Source organism: Globicephala melas, chromosome 2 (assembly GCF_963455315.2).
Source record: "Globicephala melas chromosome 2, mGloMel1.2, whole genome shotgun sequence".
Classification (NCBI taxonomy): domain Eukaryota; kingdom Metazoa; phylum Chordata; class Mammalia; order Artiodactyla; family Delphinidae; genus Globicephala; species Globicephala melas.
The window spans coordinates 144,855,506-144,876,712 of record NC_083315.2 but is presented as its reverse complement, the minus strand read 5'-3'; the positions used below and the strand labels follow the sequence as shown (position 1 = coordinate 144,876,712).

Here is a 21,207-nt window from a genome sequence, read left to right as displayed (position 1 = left end):
TCTTTTAATCTGCTGTATATGTAACCTATGAAAACCTGAAGGTTACCAGGAGATGGACAACCTTCTGAACTCCTTAAACTGATGTTTACAAAAAGTGTGGATTTCGGGGACTTCCCTGGCAGTCCAGTGGTTAAGACTGCTAGCTTCTACTGCAGAGGGTACGGGTTCAATGTCAGGTCGAGAAAATAAGATCCCACATGCCTCGCAATGAGGCCAAAAAAAGCGGATTTCTAGGCTGTGGCCTAATTCCATGCCTGTCTTCTGAATAAAGTCCAAGAGCTTGAGACTATGAATTCTCTACTCAGGGGTCTTTGCAGATTGTTGCAAAGTCCTTCTGGTCTTCCCGGATTGTTGAGAGTCTGAAGTCCACCCAGAGACACTCCTGCACATGTGTCTGCATGCCTCCCAGACATGCACAAATACAATGGAATTCTCCTTCAGCAGAAGGTGAGCTGCGTCCCTCCATCAGACAGTGTTTCAAGAGAAGAGAATGGGGTGGGCTTGGTACAGTTTATTCCTTATGAGAACTGGTTTCATGCTCTTCTGAACACAAGTGGTCTGGTCTTTGTACACCTCACCCCCGGCCCTATTCTCCTTAATCCAAGCACCATCAGACCACGAGCCCTGGCTTGCGGCCACCTCACCTTTGCAGGAATGGGTCCAAAAGGTCAAAGTTGGTTTGAGCTGGGAGGGGCCTTGGAGATCCTCTAGTTCAACCCTCATCTGACAGATGAGGAAACTAAGACCCCGAGAGTGGAAGTGACTCAATTATGGAAACACAGCCCCTTGGGAGTAGGGTTGAGCCTGGAAGAGGGATCACTTGGCCTTCATTCTGCATCCTCTTTCTATCCCTTCACCTCCTCATCCCTGGTAGCCAACATCCGTTTCCATCCTGAGCCGTTTCCTTCTGCCTGGACCTGGCCTAGCTAGGGCCTGGGTGAATCGCAACGTCAGGGCCCACAATTTGGAGCATGTTAAGAGATGTGGTCACCGCCCCCCCCCCAACCCCTGTGCTCTGAGACAGTGTTGTCCTCATCTCCACGGAGCCACACCTCACTTCATGGAATGGCAAGGAAGTGGCACTGGTGCCCTTAAGCTAAACTTGCAGCTCTTCCTAATAGGTCCAGAAAAGTGGAAAGGCCATACCTGGGGCAGACTTGCCTCGGTGTCTCCCCAGCTGTGGCCTGAGCCTTATCTTGCCTACAGAGTATAATGATGGCCCCCTCTGTCCCCAAACACCCCTTGTCTGCCACTCCTACCTGTTCTGAGATGTTCACAGAAGTCCTCCGGTGGCCTTACTGTCTCTAACCAGATACTGGCAAAGGGTGTGGCTGAAATTCAGGGTGTTGGGGAGCCAGGCAGGCCTGGGCTTCAGCCTCCTCCATAAACACAGCTCAGGGGCACTGCCAGCCGGCACCGCCCTGGAAAGCAATGGGCAAGGCCCCGGGATGCAGGACAGGCCACCTGGAAACTCTCCCCAGGCTGGATGAGGGAAATAGAAGTGGTATATGGGAAGGTCAGACTCAAGGGGCCTCAGGTGGGTGGAAAACCTTTGTGGGCCTCGTTCTGGGGAGCAGGAAAGAGCCTGAGACCAGCACTTGCGGCTTTGCAGCCTTGCCTCTGACCAGCCTTGGCCCCCTCTCCTTCCCTGTTTGGCAGCTCCAAAGGAACAGGGAGGGGACAGCACTGTGGCAGTTATGGGTTTCTTTTTCATCACCCTCCTCCCTGGCCTCAGTGTGTTCAGCCAGCCTTGCTTCCCAGGGTGCCAGGTCTCTTGCAGTATAATAATTGGGCCCTATTTCAAACTTGGTTACAGAGCTGCCTAACATCTTCCGAGACAGTCAGTACACGGGCCTTTTTCTCCTCCTCCCACTGCTGCTGGAAGAAAGCGCTGACCTGGCCACAGGGAGTGTGAAGAGAAACCCTGGTCAGCCTTTGGACCATTCCCGTGACAGTCAGCTCAGTGAGAAAGTGTTGCTTCTGGTAAAAACAAATCTCTCTCCCTGCAACTTTTACCCGCTGGCCACAGTTCCATTCCTTGGAACCCTACAGAGTAATTCAGGGATGGGAAACCAAGCCCTTTCAGTCCAGACATGTTGGCAAAGGGAACTGGGGGTGTCTGTGGGGCAAAGAGAACTGGGCACCTACACAAATTAAATATAATTTAATTTATATTTATTTTAATTGAAGCCTCTGCTCTCAGAGAACAGTGCTGGAAAAGCCATCTTCTTTGTTCCCTTCTACTAGGTAAGTGGGGATCCCTGTGCGGCCTCAGGGGTTACTACAGGACCAACTCTGGACAGGGGTATCCCTCAGCTAGCCATAAATCTCACAACACCATTCAAAAGAACTCTCTTAAAGCCATTTATTTGCTTCTAGAAAGGAAGCTATCATCAGCTTATCCAAGGATCAACACACCTAACAAACCATTTCACCCAAATTTATTTATTTATTTGGCCACACCGTGAGGCTTGTGGGCTCTTAGTTCCCCAACCAGGGATCGAACCCATGCCCTGCGCAGTGAAAGCGCAGAGTCCTAACCACTGGACCACCAGGGAATTTCCCTCACCCAAATTTAACATATAAAATACCCAAGGTCCAGAGATGTAAGTTTTTGTCCATGCTCACTCAGCAGTATCCCAACTGTAGGATAAAAAACTCCAGTTTAGGAAAACTCTTGCCTAAAACGTTCATGGTTTCAAACAGGAGACATTGCAAATGAGTACACCTATCCTGAAAATACCCACAATGGATAGTCTTTTAAAAATATGTCTGTAAAGTGAAATTCCATGTAACACCTTCGCATCCCACCCATGCCTATTAGAGAATTAGCATATGGAAAACCAAACCAACCACAAATGTTCTTCCCGACTGTGAGTCCTAAAGACTGAAGGCCAGCTGTGTCTGCTCCACCTCCTGCTTTGGAGGCAGTCCAGAGCCAGTGAGCATCAATGTAGATTCAAGTGGATATCCCCAAATCCACTGCCTTGCCCTTAACGTACAGCATGGAAAAATCACAAACCCTGCCACATCATAAGCAGCCATTTATGGATGAAGTCCGTATCTCCCTTTAGTTTTACAGATTCTATAACCAATTTTTCACATCAAAATTTATGCCACATGGGCTGACAACAGGACAGAATATTAAAAATTAGGACCTCCCTGAGATATCTGGGCCATACGGTTGCCATGCCGACACCCTGCAATGCCAAACAATTGTCTCCAAGGTCCAGAAACAACTTGGCTGGCTTGGAATCACCCAGACATTGTGAAGACGGAGCTGCCTCCTGGCCCAGGCTGTTAGGCAGACCCTCCCTTTTCCAGCTCAGCTCTCTGATTCCCCAGGGGAGTGATGATGATGCTTGTCTGAATTTTCTCAGCCTCTGTCAGCCGGACTAGCCACATCATTCCCTAAGAATCTGAAAATCCACATGCAGCGCATTCTGGTCCAACTAGACAGAGACGTGTTCTGGAATGGCAAGAAGACCAGTGAGAGGTTAACCACAGATTTCAAAGAGAAATTAAATCTTCAGCTGCACCTGCCCCTTTTAAGTTGAACAAAGGGTTTACCTCCCAGAGAAGCTGAACACACATTCCCCTGGCTCTCTAGTTATAGTCAGCTGGAGCTGGAATAAAGTATTAGTGGGATATGAAGCTTGGATCATTGCTCCCAGAGTTGGGCAGAAATCTTACTTCACTCGTGTAACAGTACTTATTAAGTCTTGCTGTGCTCATCAAGGTGGGGGTGCAAGAAGCTTCCTGCATTGTCCCTGCATGATAGCTTCCATTCAATGAGGAGACAGGCCGATGACTGGAAGTCCCACTGAAGCGAAATACCCCGAATGTGGGAATACAATGCAAGGCTGTGTCAAAGGCAGGGTGTGACTGGGGATCAATGCCTATGGAACAGACATTCAGGGCTTAAAGCCTAAGAACAACGAGGGAGCTGGCTATGCCCCGAGTGGCCAGAGAAGGCTCGCGGCTCACTCCCAGGAACTTCCACTCTCCCTCTCTTCCTGCACCTCCATTCCTGGCTCCCCGATACTCCTTCACACTTTAAACTCACTCGGCTTCCAGTTCACAGCCCTCTTTTAATCTGCAGTAAGTCAAACCCCATGGGAACAGGGAGAGGGCCGAGAGGATGTTCACTGCAGCCCCCATGACCTGCCATTGCCACCCCTCAAAACGAGTGCCGCCCACCTCCAGCAATGCCCCCCCAAGCCCCCAGCACCATTCCCAGGCTCTCAGTCTGAGTGGCTTTCCCGGATTCCGAAGCAGAGGCACCTGTGATGAGACCAGCCTCAGGCTTTGAGCAGCAGTTAGTATCTCTGTGCTCTTCCCTTCCATTCCCCCTCCTCTCTCCCCTCCTCCTCTTGCAGCTCAGACCCTCCTTCCATCACGTCACCACAGAGAAGGACAGAACATCTGGGCAGCCTGCCTCTTCCCTGCCACTCCAGGCCCGCCTACCCTGGACCAGAGCTGGCCCTCTCAGAGCGTAAGAACAGGGCAGCTTGGATGAGTCCCTGCTGTGGGAGCTCCCTGGGGGTATGGGGCCACTCCTGGTTTGCCCAGTTCCAACTTGAATCTGTCCACCTAGATCCCAACATTCTGGGGTCTTTAACACAGGAGGCTTTCCCTCATCAGCCCTTCCGTCCAAACATCCACAAGTGCTTTGGAAACAGTGTCTTAGTGGCAGGGACCCTCAGCCCAGAAGGGAACACTCCACCTAATCAGGCTCACCCCCAGAGAGCTCAACCAGACGGGGATCTGGCAATGGGGGAGTGGGGCTGGGGAAAACCCACAAACCCCAAGGTCTCCTCAGGCAAAGCCTGGAAATATGGTTCTTTTGCAGGGGATTTTCACTTCTTTCCGGGTAGGTAACAAGAAAGGGAATCTAGGGCAGGATGGGACTACGAGAGCACTTCCACGCCTACAACTGCCACTACAAACAACACACCGTATTCCTGGGGCTCAGCTGCCTTGGCACAAAGATCTCAGAGTCTACTCCACACAAGCCTTTGCCCTCCTGACCCTGCGCCTCTCCAGGAGCTCCTCACCCCTGCCTCCCCAGACCCAGATGTTTCAGAATGGCCACCCTGCTCCACTCCCCCACCCTCAACCCCTCACTCTGCTCTCCTTCTTTCCGGCCCCCGCCGGCCAGGCTGCACCGGGCCCAGCAGTCTGTCCTGCGAGTCGGGTCGCCCAAGAGTCTCGCCCACCATCCGCCCCCATCGGAAGACTGCGGCCCGCCTGAGCGCGCCTCTCGCGGGTTCCAGAGCCTCCCGTCTCAACAGGTGCCCCTGCCACAAAGAGCCGGCTCCCGGGGCCCGGGCGGAGGCGGCGACAGGCACGCCCCAGCCCAGGTCCCCGGAGCGCCTGGGGGGCTCCCCCGCACCTCCGCCGTGCCCCGCCGCCTTGGTTTCCCCGCTCGCATTGACATCGCGGGGCTGACCTCGTGAGAGGCAATCTCCGAGCCTGGGCGCAGACACTGCTAGTTAGCGCGTCGTGATGGACTGGTGTTGGGGCGTGGGACGCCTTCAGGACAAGACCTTTCCCAGACCCGAAGAACCCCGGGGGTGATAGTGGGGAGTCCTCCGTGCCCCCCAAAAACCAGGTTCAAGTTGACCCGGACTGAGAAGGGAGCTCAAAGTCCAGCAAGTCCCTAGCGACCCTGCCTCACCCAGCGCACCCACCCCACGTCCTTTGCCCCCGAGGGGCTGAAGTGGGGTGCGCACAACCACCTACGCGCTTAGCAGCGTGTGGTTCCCACTGCCGGCTCGCCGCGCGCAAGGTCCAGCCGCCTTCGGGGGCGGATGAGACGCGGACAACCCCTAGCCCTCGGCCCCCGGCCCTCGGCCCTCGGCCCCCGGCCCAGGCTGCGCAGCACCCAGAGAGCCGCCACGTTCCCAGTCGCGCGTGCACGCCGGGCCCACCAAACTTGCAGTACTTTCTCCCAACCCCCACCCGTTGTCACCCTCCCTCCATCCGTGCGCCCTGGCCCCGCTAGCCCGACAGAGGTTGCCATAACAACGGACAGGAATGCTCCAACGTATACAAAGCCGGCGGGGCGCGGCGGGCACGCAGCCCCCGGCCTGGCCTCTCGCCCTCTGCTGCCGCGCGGGGCTAGGACGCGCGCCGCGGCTCCCCGGCCGGCCGCTCGGCTCGCAACGCGTACTCACAATGAGCGGGATGGTGCGGTCCTCCCGGAGCGGTTCCGGCCTCCCGCCGGCCCTCTGCGCGCCCCGGCCGCCGGAGGATGCTGCGTGGGCTCGGTTGTCCTGCCATAAGTAGTAGAAAGTGCCCAGGATCCAGGCTACGGTCAGAATGGCGATGGCATTGGCGCGGATCTTCCTCATGGTGGGCGGCTGGGCGCCCGGAGTAGGGGCCCGGGCCGGCGTGCTCTTGGAGCCGGGGCGGGGGCACTCGCAGCCTCAGCTGTTTGTTTTCGCTCGCGCCGGGCTGCTCAGTCCCGCAGAGCAGAAAAAGGAGAGAGGTGGGGGGTTGGGGGGGGGGATAGGGAGAGACAGGAGCACGGAGCGATCCTCACGGTCCTAATGCCCTTCAGTCCGAGGCGCGCGCCTCCCGCGGGCACCCATTCATTCGCGCGCAGAGCCCGCCCCCCGCTCCAGCCCCGGCCGGCTGCGGGGCCGCTGCGCCCCGAGAGAGGAGCGTAGCGGGTGCAAAGCGGCGCCGGAGGAAGGCCCGGCGAGGCAGACGCCCGCGGCGGAATGGCGACGGGCCAGAGCCAGTCTCGGCTCCAACGGCTCGGCGACCGAGCTCCTGGCGGCTGCCCGCGCGCGGCCCTGGTCTGTCCCGCCTACCTCCACCCACCCCCGGACCGAGCGGCCCTGAGTCACCGGTTGGAGATGCGCGACCCCGGCCCGGGCCCGCGCTGCGGAGCTGCCTTTCTGGACTGCGCTCTGAACTGCGCTCTGGAACAGGGTTTAAGGTGTGTTCGGCGTGTCTTTGGAAAGGGACGGCTGGGCGGGAGGAGAGTCTGGAGTTTGCACCGGAATCCTCCGCAGCCTAGGATTCCGAGCCGCCGGAGGTCCCGCCCCGAGGAGGGATTGGAAGCTGGTGCACTTGACATTCGAAGAGAGCGAAGGGGAAGAGACGCTGTTTCATAGCCAGTGAAAGGAGAATGGGGGTACAACCACCCCCCCCTCTTCCGTTGGCCTGGGGCTCCCAGCTTTCATGATGCTTCTTTCCACCCCGCCTCGTTGTCCCCTGGACAACCCTGGGGTATTATCATCACCATTTCATCAGGAAGAAGGAAGGCGGCCAGAGAGGCTGGAAGATTCGCTGGAGACCACACGACTAATTAGCGGGCAGAGCCCAGTCTAGAAACCACCTCTCCGTCTGACACTTTGAACAAAGTGCAAAACACCGTGTTGAGAGACACGGACACAGAAATCATTGAGATTGTGCTCCAGCCCTGGTGGCACTGAGAATCTGATGTGAACTACTCTCAACTCCGGGCAGAAGGCAAGGTGGGCTAAATTAGTTCTAGGAGATCAGCACAGTGTCAGGGACAGAACAGACACTCAGATGTGAAATAAACAAACTAAGCAGGGATCACAGAGGAAAAATATTGTATTGCGAGGTGGTCTTAGGGGGAGGCTTCTCACAGAAGGTAGATAACTCCTTTGAATAAATTCTTAAGAGGCAGGAAAGGGAGGACAGGGCAGGATGTGCTGCGTGAACAGCATGAGCAAAGGTCCAGAGGATGAAAGTACTTGATGTTTTCAAGGAAGAGATCTACCTGGCGGTGCCACGGCCCAGGATGCTGGGAAGTTATTGGTGGGAGTTGAAGTTGGTCAGGCTGGGCGAGTCTGGACTCAGGAAGCCCTTTCATGTGAGACACAGGGTTGTCAGGCTGTTTGCATCCTGCTGGTACTCCTGGGCACTGGCTCATCTGAAGGACCACATTAGGTCCTGGCCTCTGAATGAAGCTACCTCGGGAATCAGGCAGATGGTGAGGTCACAGTTCATGCTTTCCCCCAACCACCCCCATCAGCATTTCCCTGTTTCTCCAGCACTCAGGACTGAAGCACTTTTGTAATAGCTGCTCAGTACACTTCGGTTGGAGTGAAGTGAATTGAAGGAAGAAAACCTGAATGGGTTTTTTGCTGCAGAAAAGTCATTGTTTTAACTGCAATACCCTTTCCTCACTCAGAAGACTAACCACGAGGACAAGTCCAAAAATGGCCCTACCAAGAAAGTGACCCTAGAAAGAAGGGGACACGTAAAAGAGGGCCTCACAAAGAAATCTATAAGAATAGCGGGGCGGGCTTCCCTGGTGGCGCAGTGGTTGAGAGTCCTCCTGCCGATGCAGGGGACACAGGTTCGTGCCCCGGTCCGGGAAGATCCCACATGCCGCGGAGCGGCTGGGCCCGTGAGCCATGGCCGCTGAGCCTGCGCGTCCGGAGCCTGTGCTCCGCAACGGGAGAGGCCACAACAGTCAGAGGCCCACGTACCGCAAAAAAAGAAGAATATCAGGGAATCTGAGGCATGAGCTGCGTGGCAGTCGGGAGCAATAGGAGATGGTGTGGAGATGCAGGCCAGCCTTGCTCTCCCAGGTCTCCCTTGCCTGGGGAGTTTAATTAGACTGCAGTAGGGAACCAGGATTCATTTCCATAGACCACGATAACCCCTGTCAAGCCACTGGCTTGTTTCTGCAGCAATCATGGGGCAGACCCAGTGGTCATGTCCTCTGTGGGAAGCTAGGGAGACTTGCTCCTTAGGAATCAGGCCCCACAGCCATCTCTAGATGACGAGGAAACGTAAGGGCACTGCCCTTCTGGTGTCCCTACCCCCATACAGGCTCTCAGGTCAGCCAGGTGGGAAGACCTGGGGAATGACCCTTTGTTGATATAGGCTGCTCCTCTCATCCCAGCCTGGTCTATTAGGTCTAGCTGCCTTTGGTCTTGAAAGAACCAGGTGAGAGGATGTGGGATCCAAAGACATCACATCAACCCATAGTGAGAGGCTCCAGAGTCACCCCTAGGCATGGAGGATGAAGCTGGACCATGCCAAACCGAACTCAGTCTGATGGGTTACTGATGGCTCCAGAAGGAGGGCTCCATGAGGAGAGGGAGGGAAGAAGGAGCTGGAACTTGGCAGGTTTCTACAAGTCTTACCCCTTATTCCTCAGAGCTCAGTGGTGAGGATGCTGTACATCTGCAGCAAATTGTCACCGCCAGGTAGCTCTGTCTCAGAGAGAAGTCTTCTCCACTCACCCCCCACCACGAAGAAAACCCCCCAAAACCCCTAGGAGTGTAGCCTTTCTGGAAGGTGTTAGACTTCATAGCTAGCCCTTCCTTAAATGAGCACAATAAACTTCCCTGGGTGTGGGTGGTGGAGGTAAGGTGGCAGGTGATTACCTCGCTCACTGGACTCACAGAAATTTGATATAGACAGAGGCTGAGTGATGGGTCTCAAGGCACAGGCACGCTGGAAGAGCTGGGAACTTGCAGCTGCCACCTCGGCTACAGCCCACGGTCATTCTTCCAGATTCTAATCCCAATGAGGCACAGAGCTGAGCCTTAGCCCTCCCTGAGATGGATTTCAGCGTTCAGAGGTGGCTGTGAACATTGTTCCCTCTCTGGGCCTAGCTAGCAGAACCACAGAATCAAAGCAACACCTAAGAGAGGTAGTGTTGCCTAACATCATTGAACTTCGAAACCAACAAGAGTGATAATAATAGCTACAGTTCACTGAGTACCTAGCAGGTGCCAGCTGCTGTGCTGACATCTCACACACATTATCTCTAAAGCCCCCGCGACCTGCAGGAGAGGACGCTGAGGCTCAGTGAAGCCCTCGATCGCTGAGAGTCATACAACAGGTGGGTGGAGGGACTGGGTTCGAATCCATTTTCCATGCCGGTGTTTGGGCACCAGTGCCGGGCTTCTGAGCCCACTGGGCAGTCTGCAGGGTGGTAGAAGTTCTGCATGTAGGCACCTCACTTCCCTCTCTGGACCTCCGTTTTCTTTTCGGTAAAAGAAGGGTTGCCGAGAGATGACCTCCAAGGTCCCTCCAGCTGTGCCATTTTGGACTTGCAGTTGTCTCCCTTGTCACTGCTCTCAGGCACGGTCCCCTTCTCTTTAAAGCCGCTGAAGCCAGCACTCAGGTAAGCTGGGCAGAGTGCCCTGTGGCCCCGGCGCTCCCAGAGGTCCCAGGGAGCTGTCTGCTCCTGTGAATTTGATGTGCGGATTTGGGGGTTGGGGTTGTTAACAGAGGGCAGAAAGGGTATAGGTCAGTGTGAAGCCCGAGCTCTGGAGCTGGACAGCCTGAATTCACATGCTGGTTCCGTCACATGTTAGAGTGGCTTGGGCAAATTCTTACTCCCTCTCTTAGCCTCAGTTTCCTCAACGGTAAAATGGGGCAGTGACAGCCCTTAACTTGCAGCATTGTTGGGAAAGGTAGGATGAAATGAAGCAAGTAAAATCCAGTGCTTGGTAACCACTGGCGTCCCCTGGAGGCCCACTCTCACAGGCAGTGCTGCTGGCTGCTGGGGTGACGGGGACTCCCGAAGGGCCCGCCAGGGCACCTGCGGGGGACTGCTCACCTGGGCCGCGAAGGAGAACAGACCCCAGACAGGCCTCTTCAGCCACACCCAGGTTCCGACAGGGATGACTGTCCTGCCCCACAGGCGCATGGCTGCCTCTTCCAGAGCCTCTGCTCAGTGGGGCTGGGGGGGAGGGGAGAGGCAGAGTGTACGGCCGCAGCCTCTGCTGGGTGTCCATTCTCGCTGGCTTACCCATTACCCTCGAGACTCTGGGGCACCTCAGGAGCCTCTTGTCCTGTCTGCATCTGCAGCAGGGGTCCAGAAGGAGGCTGAAGGGAACTGATTGGACTCCCATGTCTGCTCGAAGCAGGAAAGAGGAGCCAGGGATGGTGAACAGAATGTACGTTACCATGAAACAGACACTGTGCCAATACACCATCTCAGAACACTCACGACGACCCTGTGAGGAAGGCTCCACCCTCTCCATCTCACAGATGAAGAGACTGATGGCTGCAGAGGTCACCCAGCCACCAGGTGGCAGGTATGCTACCCACTGTCCCCACTTAATGCACCAGCGTATCTAAGGAAAAGGTTTTTATAAGTTAAGTTTCTACGAACCATTATAGATCAAGTTGAGGACCTGGCTCTTTGAAAGGAACTCAGTTCTTTATTAGTCATCATTCTGTTTGTCTGAGAACCGTGGCTTTTTATATCAGTTTCTGCCCCTGGAGTATAAGCCCCATGAGGGCAGGGGTTCTTGTATGTTTTGTTCATCTGTCTCCCCAGTGCTTAGAACACTGCTTGGTGTATATAGTCCATGCTCATTGAGTATTTTTTTTAATGTAAGTTTATTGTTATTTTATTTATTTTTGGCTGCACTGGGTCTTTGCTGCTGCTCGTGGGCTTTCTCTAGTTGCAGCCAGCGGGGGTTACTCTTCGTTGTGGTGCGTGAGCTTCTCATTGCAGTGGCTTCTCTTGTTGTGGAGCATGGGCTCTAGGTGCACGGGCTTCAGTTGTGGCGCATGGGCTCAGTCGTTGTGGCTCGCGGGCTCTAGAGCGCAGGCTCAGTAGTTGTGGCGCACGGGCTTAGTTGCTCCGCGGCATGTGGGATCTTCCCGGACCAGGGCTCGAACCCGTGTCCCCTGCATTGGCAGGCGGATTCTAAACCACTGCGCCACCAGGGAAGTCCTTCATTTAGTATTTGTTGGTGGAAGGAAGGAGGGAAGAAGATGGGCAGGGTACTCAGTGCAGCATGCATTTCTGTCTTAAGTCAAGCACCTGAGAGATGGTGCAGGACTAGAACCCAGAGAAAGGGCGCAACTCGTCTGGGTCAGTGTGGGCCGGTGTAGCGAGTAACCCAGGTTCCCTCCCAGCGCTTCCACAGGAGCAGCTGGCTGCCCCCCAACCATGGGGCCGGGAGCCAAACCCCGCTGCCCCAGATGAGGGGATGAGAAAATCCTCTGTGGTTCCACCAGAAGTCAGGGAAGGAATGATCCCAATCTGGTGAATAACTGCAGGAACTACAAAAGTTATTACTGATCATGAAATGACCCAGCTGCTACATTTGGGAATAATAGGATTGCAGAGTTAGAGGGCTAATTAGAAATGTGTCACATGCTTTTTCTTAACAGCAAGGAATTCCTACAAAGGAGAAATGCATAAATAAAGCCAGCCGGTCAGCAGAATTGGTCCTGGAGGCAGAGCCCTTTGCAAGGCCTACCTGACCTCCCTATCTCACTGCCTGTCTCCTTCGCCCCTTCCCCTCCTCCACAGCCTCTGTGGAGCTGAGTGGCAAAGATCCTCAGAGCAGACCAGCTGGCCCAAAATGTCAGGCCACTGCCTGTTACATGCCTGTCTCTTGCCCTCGAATGGGAGTTCCTCTGGGCCTGGCAGCCTTCTTTTGTGTATCACCAGATTCTAGCACAGCATGGGCCATCATGGCAGCTCTCACTAAGTATCTGTGCGATGAGTAAATGAATGAATAAGTATCTAGGGCAGCAGGCTGGTTGCCACCCCCCTTTCTGTCCCACTAAAATGCCACCTAGCCCACTCAGATGGTAAGCCAATGCCTGTTTGCCCATTAGGGTGGTATTTCCAGTCCCTTTCTTCCCTTTCCTTCTCGAATGCCTACCACGCCAAGCACTTCTGGGTTCCAAGAATACAAAAACGAACAAAACCTGATTCCACCGCCCGAGGAGCCGGGTAACTGATCATGGGGATACAGGCACAGATGGTCACAAAAGGGTATAACAGAACTCTAGTCGAACACAAAGGGGACGCCATCCAAGGAAGGAGTCATCGGAGAGCTGAGTATTAAGGATAAGCAGGTGGACAAGATGTGGAAGGGCATTCTGCACAGAGGAAGAGCAAAGAAAGGAACTAACGTGTGGAAGTGTATGGGAGGGAGACCAGGAAATGGTCAGCGGCTGGTGTGTACTGGGTAGGGAGTGGTGATGGTAACGAGATTAGAGAGGTAGATGGGCCAGTTAACAGATGTCTTGTATGCTTTTGTAAGAAGTTTGGACTTATTCTGGTAAGCCACGGAGAGCCACCCAAGATTTTGTAACAGGGAATGACAGGATCAGTTATAAATTTTAGTGAAGAGGCTGGAGAGTAGTGGTGGGGGATTACAATGACTTTGCAACAGTCCCAGCAAGCAGTGCTGTGGGCCTGGGTTAGGGCAGAAACACTGGAGCAGAAGAGAAAGAGGGTTAGACTCAGAGGATTTGGGGATCAGTTGGAGTGGAGGCGAGAGAAAGGATCTGAGAATAACATGTACATTTCTCGCGTAGGAGACAAGTACCTTGGTGTAAGGTAACCACTAACTGAAATGGGGACACAGGACGTGGAGCAGATTCGGGAGACTTGTTCAGTTGAACTTGAGTTCTCTGTGGTCTGCCAAGGAAGGGAGCTGTAAATCCAGGTCTGGTCCTCAGGTGAAGAGCAGAAGAGGCCAGTCAGGTCGAGAAGAGAAAACCAGAACACAGCTGGGGCAAAGACGCAGCTGGGAGGCTGCCCGTGTACCCAGCACCTAAGCACGGGGGAGAGGCCGTGTGTACCAGAGATCAGGACTTTTGGATCCCTGTGTGAAGATGAAGAGACAGAACTGGCTTTTTTTTTTCCCCCTGCCTGTCAGATGCCCTGATTCAAGCCCTGGACCCAGGCTGTTAGACATACTCGTCTTTTTATCAAGAACCTCATCATCTCGTACATGTTAGGATGGACCTCTACACCTAGGGCCGAACAAAATTTGGCTCAAAAATAGGTCAGGTGATAAGACCAGAGAGCATTTGAATTGAAAAGAGACCCGTGGTCCTGGTCCTGCATTTCCTTCCATCTAATGGTGCCTATAATCGAAACCTCCATTTTCCTTGAGAAACTGGGAAGTGGAAACTAAGGGAATGTTCCCAGGATTGGTATATAATTTGAAGCTCTCAGCAAGGCTGAAAATACCCATCGATATATTCTGAAGTGTAATTTCCACTCCCTTACCAGCCAAAATAATTGAAGAGGAAGAAAAAGCTGTTAATGCAGGAGGCGTGTGACATCAGATCCACTTTGCCTGGAAATTTACCATTTCAAAGCAATTGAGGGTTTCTACAGCCAATGTTTATAGTCATACGTGTCCCGTCTCACTGGAGTCACCCTCTGAAGCGATCAAAAGGCCCATCAGTCTGGCTTGGACACTGAAATTGTACACAGTGTCTGGAGCTGATGTGAAAGCAGAGAGAATTTTTAAAATCATGCTGCCGTTTTGTCAGCACATAAATCTTGGGGTGTTTCATCCTGGTAGGTGGTAGAAACAGTTGGGGCTGCCAGTGCTCCTGGGACCAGTGGTGGCAGGGCTCCATGGTGGCCTGGCCAGGCACAACTTCTGCTCTCCCTTGGCATCCCTGTCCCCATGTCCCTGCACAGACTGTCCTCTTCCTCTAGTCTAGGTTGGCATTTCTTTCGCTTGCCCAAAGATGCCTGCCTCTACCTGCATCCCAGTGACAGTGAGTCCAAGGGCCGCGGGTTCTTCAGCAGAGCGGGGGGTCGTGCCACCTCTCACAGCCTCTGCTGGACTCAGCAGGAGAGACAGACAATAGACTTTACGGACGTCCGTCTTCTGTCTTCTGCCAGTGCCAGTGTCTGTGTGTGTGTGTGTGTGTGTGCACGCACATGCTATTTTTCAGTTGGAATTGGACTTCAGGTTTTTCCTGGAATTACTGATTTCTTTCCCTATATTTGTGTCCAGTGGAGGAAATTTCTAAATCCGTGACCAAGCATTTGTCTTTCCTTCCATTTCTGAATCACATACCTTTACAAAGGCCACTACCTAAAGACAGAGCATTTAGTATGTTCTCGGGCAACGGGGATGACTAGGAGGTAGGGAACCTGGGTTTTAGTCCTAGGTGTACCATAGGCTAGCTTGGTGACCCCTTACTTATGTTTCAAATAAGATCTTTGGTACAAAAGAATTTGAAAGGTCCTTTCTAGTGCTGGTATTTTAGGATTCTGTTTACTTATTTTAATTTTTTAAACCATTCCCTGCCCCAGCAAGAATTATTGGCAATAAACTGAGATACAATTTTCTTTATTATCGTTGGGTCCCCCGGCCCATATTACATACATACATATACACCCAGACAATTTAAAATGTTCCACTGCATGAAGAATCTGAAAATTTCCAGAATACAGCAAACTGAAAAGGAGAAATTGGAAGAATGTTCAAGAAATTGTTACATCCAGGGACACCTCTGAGAAGGGGAACCCGCAGTGAACGGGCGTGGGAGATTTCACTGCATATATTCTTTTGTACCTTTTGAATTTTTTGCCACGTGCATTTATTACCTCTTCAATTAAAAACTTTTTTAAGCAAGAGTTTTCCTTTCTCTTTCTTCGAGCACAGGCCCCTCTGCAGCTTAGTTCCTAGCAGGGGAGGAGTCCATGATGGGGCTGGCATCATTCGCTGGAAGCCACCCCTCAGCCCAAGCCCTCTGGCTGGGTTAGCCAACATCCCTGCTCCCCTGGCTGCCCTGTGTGCCTGGAGGGGGTCTGCGGGTGCACACTACTGCTGGCTGCCCTTGCTGGGGAGTGCCACCACTCCTACTGTTGGTGGCACTCCAGCTGGACTGTCAAGCTGGTACAGGGCCTTTATTCAAGGTGCTCCATTAAGGGGCTGGCCTTCATGGCCCCAGCAGCCAGACAGGCAAAGGACCTAAGAGTTCAGCATAGGCGGAAGTGCATCCAGCCTTAAATCCTCCAGATCTCGCCATTCCCTTTCAAAGACAGACTGCCTTTTTTTTCCCTCTTTTTTTTTTCTTCTTTTTTTTTCCCCCCCTCTTTTTAATATTTAGTTAGTTAGTTGCAATGGGTCTTAATTGCAGCTGGCAGCCTCCTTAGTTGTGGCACATGGGCTCCTTAGTTGTGGCAGGTGGGCTCCTTAGTTGCAGCTCATGGGCTACTTAGTTGAGGCTTGCCAGCTCCTTAGTTGGGGCATGCGAACTCTTAGTTGCAGCATGCATGTGGGATCTAGTTCCCTGGCCAGGGATCGAACTCAGGCCCCCCGCATTGGAAGCGCAAAGTCTTATCCACTGCGCCACCAGGGAAGTCACCAGACTGCCTTTTGTTTTGTATTGTTTTCTGCTGCTAATATAACATGAAGACAGAAACATGAAAGAGAAAGAACAAAAGGGCCAGAGAAGAGTGGGGAGAAAAGGTCTCTAAGGTGCTCTCTTCTCCTGGCCCCAACCCCACTCTGCCTGCCTCTGCTCAGCAGAGCTGGGCTGCAGCATCTCTGGCAGGGTCCCACATCCCTGGTTTTCTCCCCCGGTGCCAGTTCCTCGTCAGCTTTCCCTCACGACATCCAGCTTCCACCTGGCCTTCCTCTTCCACCTCCTTTTCTGACTGTCACCTGCGATGGGTACTGGGCCACTCCACCCCTCCTGTCATCTCTGATTCCTCCTCTGGCTTGCCTACTGCACTGCCACCGTGTCCAGAAACAGCTGCCATCTTTAAGGTCCACTTCCCAGACTGGAGCCACTACCTGTCCCACAACTGGGATTGCTCAAGGTGGATTCCTCCACCCGCCATTCTTTCTTGCCAGGGTCAATAAAGCCCAGGTTGGGGCAAGGGGACAATTGAGAAGCCATGACAGCGTCGGACAAGGAGCAGAAGATGGAGATGTGCTCTTGAGAGAGTGGACAGAAACAAGACTCCAAGAGATGAAAAGATACAGCGCATGAGGAAAAACAGCTTCAGGGAAAGAAAAAGCAGAGAGCGAAAGCCAATAGAAGTGTAATAAATACTAAAACCAGAAAGGGCTGAACAGAAAGCATCCAGAAAGCAAGGGAGTTAGGTCAGAGGGAAGGAGCAGGAAGGGAGGGGGTGGTCGGCACTTGTGGGGCTGGAGGCCGGAGAAATGGTGCAACAGAAATCTCTCAGGAAGGGTCACTCACCTCCCAAGCTATTGGGCTTATTGGCTGCAGCAAGCAAAATCTATTTAAAACACACCAGGCGTCTTGCCTCGTTCTGTTTCCCTGCCCAGAAAGAGCTGGAGCCAAAGGCTTAGGGAACCATTCTAGTGTTAGGACCCTGCATGGACCACAGGGCTGAGACCATGAAGATCCACTGCCCCATCTAGGAATCACCCACCTCTCCCTGCACACGCGAGCTGCCAGGCCACTCAACTCACAGCATCCTGATCGCAGTCCCAAAGGTTACTTGTGTCATGCACTTCCACTGGGAAAGACTCAGTGACTTCCTTCATTCAGTCTTCAAGCTTGTCAGAAAACAGATGCTGCTCAAATGTGACAGCTGCTCTAAAGGGGTGCTCAAAGGGAGCTCCCTGACCCGTGGGAATATATTTAATGATAACTGGAGAGGCCCTGGGTGATCAGATTACAGCAAGACAAAGTAGAGAGCATGAAAGGACATCAAGGATAAAATGGCCCTAGGGAAACCATATGGGATTTGAATTGGAAAACCTTTCCCCGGGCTGTGTATCTTTTGGGAATCTCTGATCTGGAGAAGACCTGACCCCTCATCCACCTGTCACAGAGGAGTACAAAATAAGGTGGCCGCTAGGAGGTGCGGCCAAACCATGCAAACTATGCTTTCTCCCCAGCTGAGGGTGGGTCTGAGAGGTTCTTCCTTCCCTGGCTCTTCAGCCCATATATTGTATAAAATACTTTTCAAGGCTGAATATAAGCCCTCTGTTTTGCATGAGATTTACATTCTTGAGAAACTTAGTGTACAAATCAAATGAAATTTTGCCTGCCAGAGAAGCTGGCTTTTCAAAATAAATTTGAAGTCAACCTTATGTTTAAAAAGAAGGATGGGGCTTCCCTGGTGGTGCAGTGGTTGAGAGTCCGCCTGTCCCAATGCAGGAGACACGGGTTCGTGCCCTGGTCCGGGAAGATCCCACATGCTGTGGAATGGCTGGGCTGGTGAGCCATGGCCGCGGAGCCTGTGAGTCTGGAGCCTGTGCTCCGCAATGGGAGAGGCCACAACAGAGAGAGGCCCGTGTACCGCAAAAAAAAAAAAAAAAAAAAAAAAGAAGGATGGCTTTTGAAAGTGAATAATCATCCTCGTTCATGTTTGTAACTTTGGGATTTTGAATGACTGATTTGGATGGATGTAGGGGGCGGAGGATGGGACTATCTAGAGATCCATCTATGGTTTGCTTTTAGGTTGCAATTTAAACCTTACTTTAAAACAAACGCAAAACTTAAGCAGACAGGTGTGTTGCAGGAGCTACTGCTAAAGAAATAAGAATTTTAAAAAAATTTATTACAGAAAATTTCAAATATATATTAAAAGAAGTAGAAAGCCTAATGTAAAAAACCCAGCCTACTTCTTTTCGGCCGGAACAGCCATCTTCCAGTAATTCGCCAAAATGATCAACACAAAGGGAAAGAGGAGGGGCACCCGCTACATGTTCTCTAGGCCCTTTAGAAAACACGAAGTTGCTCCTTTGGCCACATGCATGCGAATCTACAAGAAAGGTGATATTGTAGATATCAAGGGAATGGGCACTGTTCGAAAAGGAATGCCCCGCAAATGTTACCATGGCAAAACTGGGAGAGTCTAAAATGTTACCCAGCATGCTGTTGGCATCATTGTAAACAAACAGGTTAAGGGCAAGATTCTTGCCAAGAGAATTAACGTGCATATCGAGCATATTAAGCACTCTAAGAGCCGAGATAGCTTCCTGAAACGGGTGAAGGAAAATGATCAGAAAAAGAAGGAAGCCAAAGAGAAAGGTACTTGGATTCAACTGAAGCACCAGCCTGCTCCACCCAGAGAAGCACACTTCGTGAGAACCAATGGAAAGGAGCCTGAACTGTTGGAGCCCATTCCCTATGAATTCATGGCATGATGGGTGTAAAGAAAATAAAAGGCCTGGACTGTGAAAAAGAAACAAAAAACCCAGCCTAGACAATTATCAACTCATGGCCAATCCTGTGAGAACCACGGACTTTGAAGCCAGACGACAGATCCAGAGTATGAACTTTACAGTACAAGACAAATAGGATTAATCCTACTGAGGCTGCACAAATGCCCTAGACTAGAGCCTAGAGTATGGGGAGAAGGGCAGAGAAATTCTTATTTAGCAATCAAAGAAGAAACCTGAGACTTAAAAAAAAAAACCAACCCCCCCCGCCACACACACATTCACATTCTGTCTCTGTCTCTCTCTGAAGGACGCACAATGAAGAAGTAATAGTAACAGTGGTTATTGTCAGGGAGGGAAAGGACCGGGGAGGAGATTCCTTTTTCATTATACATTTAAAAAGAAATTTTGTACTATGTGCACATATTACCTATTCTTAAAAGTAACTTGTTAAAAACAAACATCACCAAGCTTTGCAGCACCCAAGTCCCCTAGGTGTGACAAAAGGGCAAAGTGCCCAGACTCAGAAGCACCAAATGTTACCGCATTTTGACCTGGATTTGCTGCGTTACAGTAATCTGCTCAGTTAGATGAATGGACAACCTCCCAACGCCAAGCTGTACATCACCAGGATGTATGTTTCATGTAATATAAAAAACTCCAGCCCTTAATAATTACACGGGTGTATACATTTGTAAAAATTCACTGAGCTGTACTTTTAAAATTTGTACACTTTATTATATGTTCATTATATTGTACTCCAATAAAGTATTATTAACAGCAACAAAAATCCCAGCTTTGTGTACAAATAAACCAAAGAATCACCATTTGGGGGTTTATTGGGTTGGCGGTTCGGAGAAAACTGTTGTTTTGAGAAAACACGCTGCGGACTTCCTGCAAAAACTTGCTCTTTGGAAACTACCACTACAGCATGTGCTTTTGGTTAAGCATTCCACGGCTGAAACGCAACTCGATGCTAAAATGCCGAGAGGATGAGGCAAAATCTTGGCCAAGGTCAAGCTCTGCTGATGGTTTGAGAGGGGGATGGCAGCCAACTCTCTGCACTTGTATAACATTTAAAAAAGGAAAAACTAACCCCAAGTCATCTTCTGTTCCTTTTCTGAGCCAACTTTAGTCTTGCTCATTGTATCCGAGAACTCAGAGGGAGCCATGTGTGCTACGGCTCAGGCTGACCCAACCTCCAGGGCCAAACGTACAGATCTTGATTAGACAGGAACTAAGCCAGCTGACTGGGGCTCCAGTTGGCTCTATGAGATTTAACAAAAGATGTCAACATTTTAGATAAAGTTAGGGTCCGTCTAGGAGGGGGCAGAGAAATATACTTTAGCCTCTCTTTTGGCTATCTGGTCATTTTTTCTGAAACATCAACAAAATGCCCCCAATTTGGTAGAAAATGGGGGCTCACGTCTACATCGAAGTGATTATTGTGAAAAGAGCCTCAAGTTTAGCATACTTGGTACAAATAAATCTGTGCTACACAAAGAAAAGCCAATACACTATACCCCTTTGGGACTGAAACTAAGCACAAGGATGGAATGGAAAATGTATTTCCTGCCAGGTCACAGGGAATGGATATATCGGAAATGGGAAAAATGTCTCTCAGCAGTTTATAAAATACAAACTTTACATTTTGCACATGTCCCGTCTCACCGGTGGCCAGGCAAAGGTAAGCAGGACCAAGTCCCAGGCAGGTCAGGGTTATACAGAGGCAGGCCCCTGAGACCTCTCAAGTCTCCCTGGGAGTTAACCTTGTCTGAGGACCCACAGATGGAGAACAATGTGTTAACACAGTGGACCCCTCAAATTTTCTTAGGCAGTCCTGACACCATAAAAAAAGAGAATATTTTTTTTTTTGCGGTACGCGAGCCTCTCACTGCTGTGGCCTCTCCCGTTGCAGAGCGCAGGCTCCGGACGCGCAGGCTCAGTGGCCATGGCTCACGGACCCAGCCGCTCCGCGGCACGTGGGATCCTCCCAGACCGGGGCACGAACCCGCGTACCCTGAATTGGCAGGTGGACTCCCAACCACTGCGCCCCCCAGGAAGCCCAAAAAAGAGAATATTTTTAACTTATTGGTTTAATGTTTTCCTTTTCAAGTATCCAATTCTATCCAATTCTCTCTCTATCGCACAGCCTTAATTTCTCCTATCTTTAAACTGAGAAACATTCTTCCCCCTCCTCACCCCCCACCAACATCCTCCCATTTACAGAACTTGGCAAAAGTTGCCTCATTTCTACTCTGTACTTTTCCCTTATTAAGCCTTACAGCACTGGCGATGTGGGTGAAGATAAAGATTTCTCTTC

At 51.7% G+C, this 21,207-nt stretch overlaps 1 protein-coding gene and 1 pseudogene across 2 annotated transcripts in view; one reads left to right on the top strand and one right to left on the bottom strand.

Moving 5' to 3' along the window:
• Positions 1-7,047, bottom strand: part of GALNT16 (polypeptide N-acetylgalactosaminyltransferase 16) — a 98,887-nt gene extending 91,840 nt beyond the window's left edge. Inside the window, exons 1-2 of one of the 2 annotated variants that reach the window (XM_060294943.1) lie at positions 6,858-7,047; positions 6,180-6,459 (exon numbers count right to left, since the gene is read on the bottom strand). In XM_060294943.1, the coding sequence (XP_060150926.1) occupies positions 6,180-6,356 (177 nt within the window). In that variant the 5' untranslated portion in view covers positions 6,357-6,459; positions 6,858-7,047. Of the gene's footprint in view, positions 1-6,179 lie in introns of both variants that reach the window. The other variant, XM_030855348.2, reaches the window with a different exon arrangement.
• Positions 7,048-15,785: 8,738 nt separating this feature from the next.
• LOC132596871 (large ribosomal subunit protein eL21-like) lies at positions 15,786-19,836 on the top strand (annotated as a pseudogene).
• Positions 19,837-21,207: the final 1,371 nt, after the last annotated feature.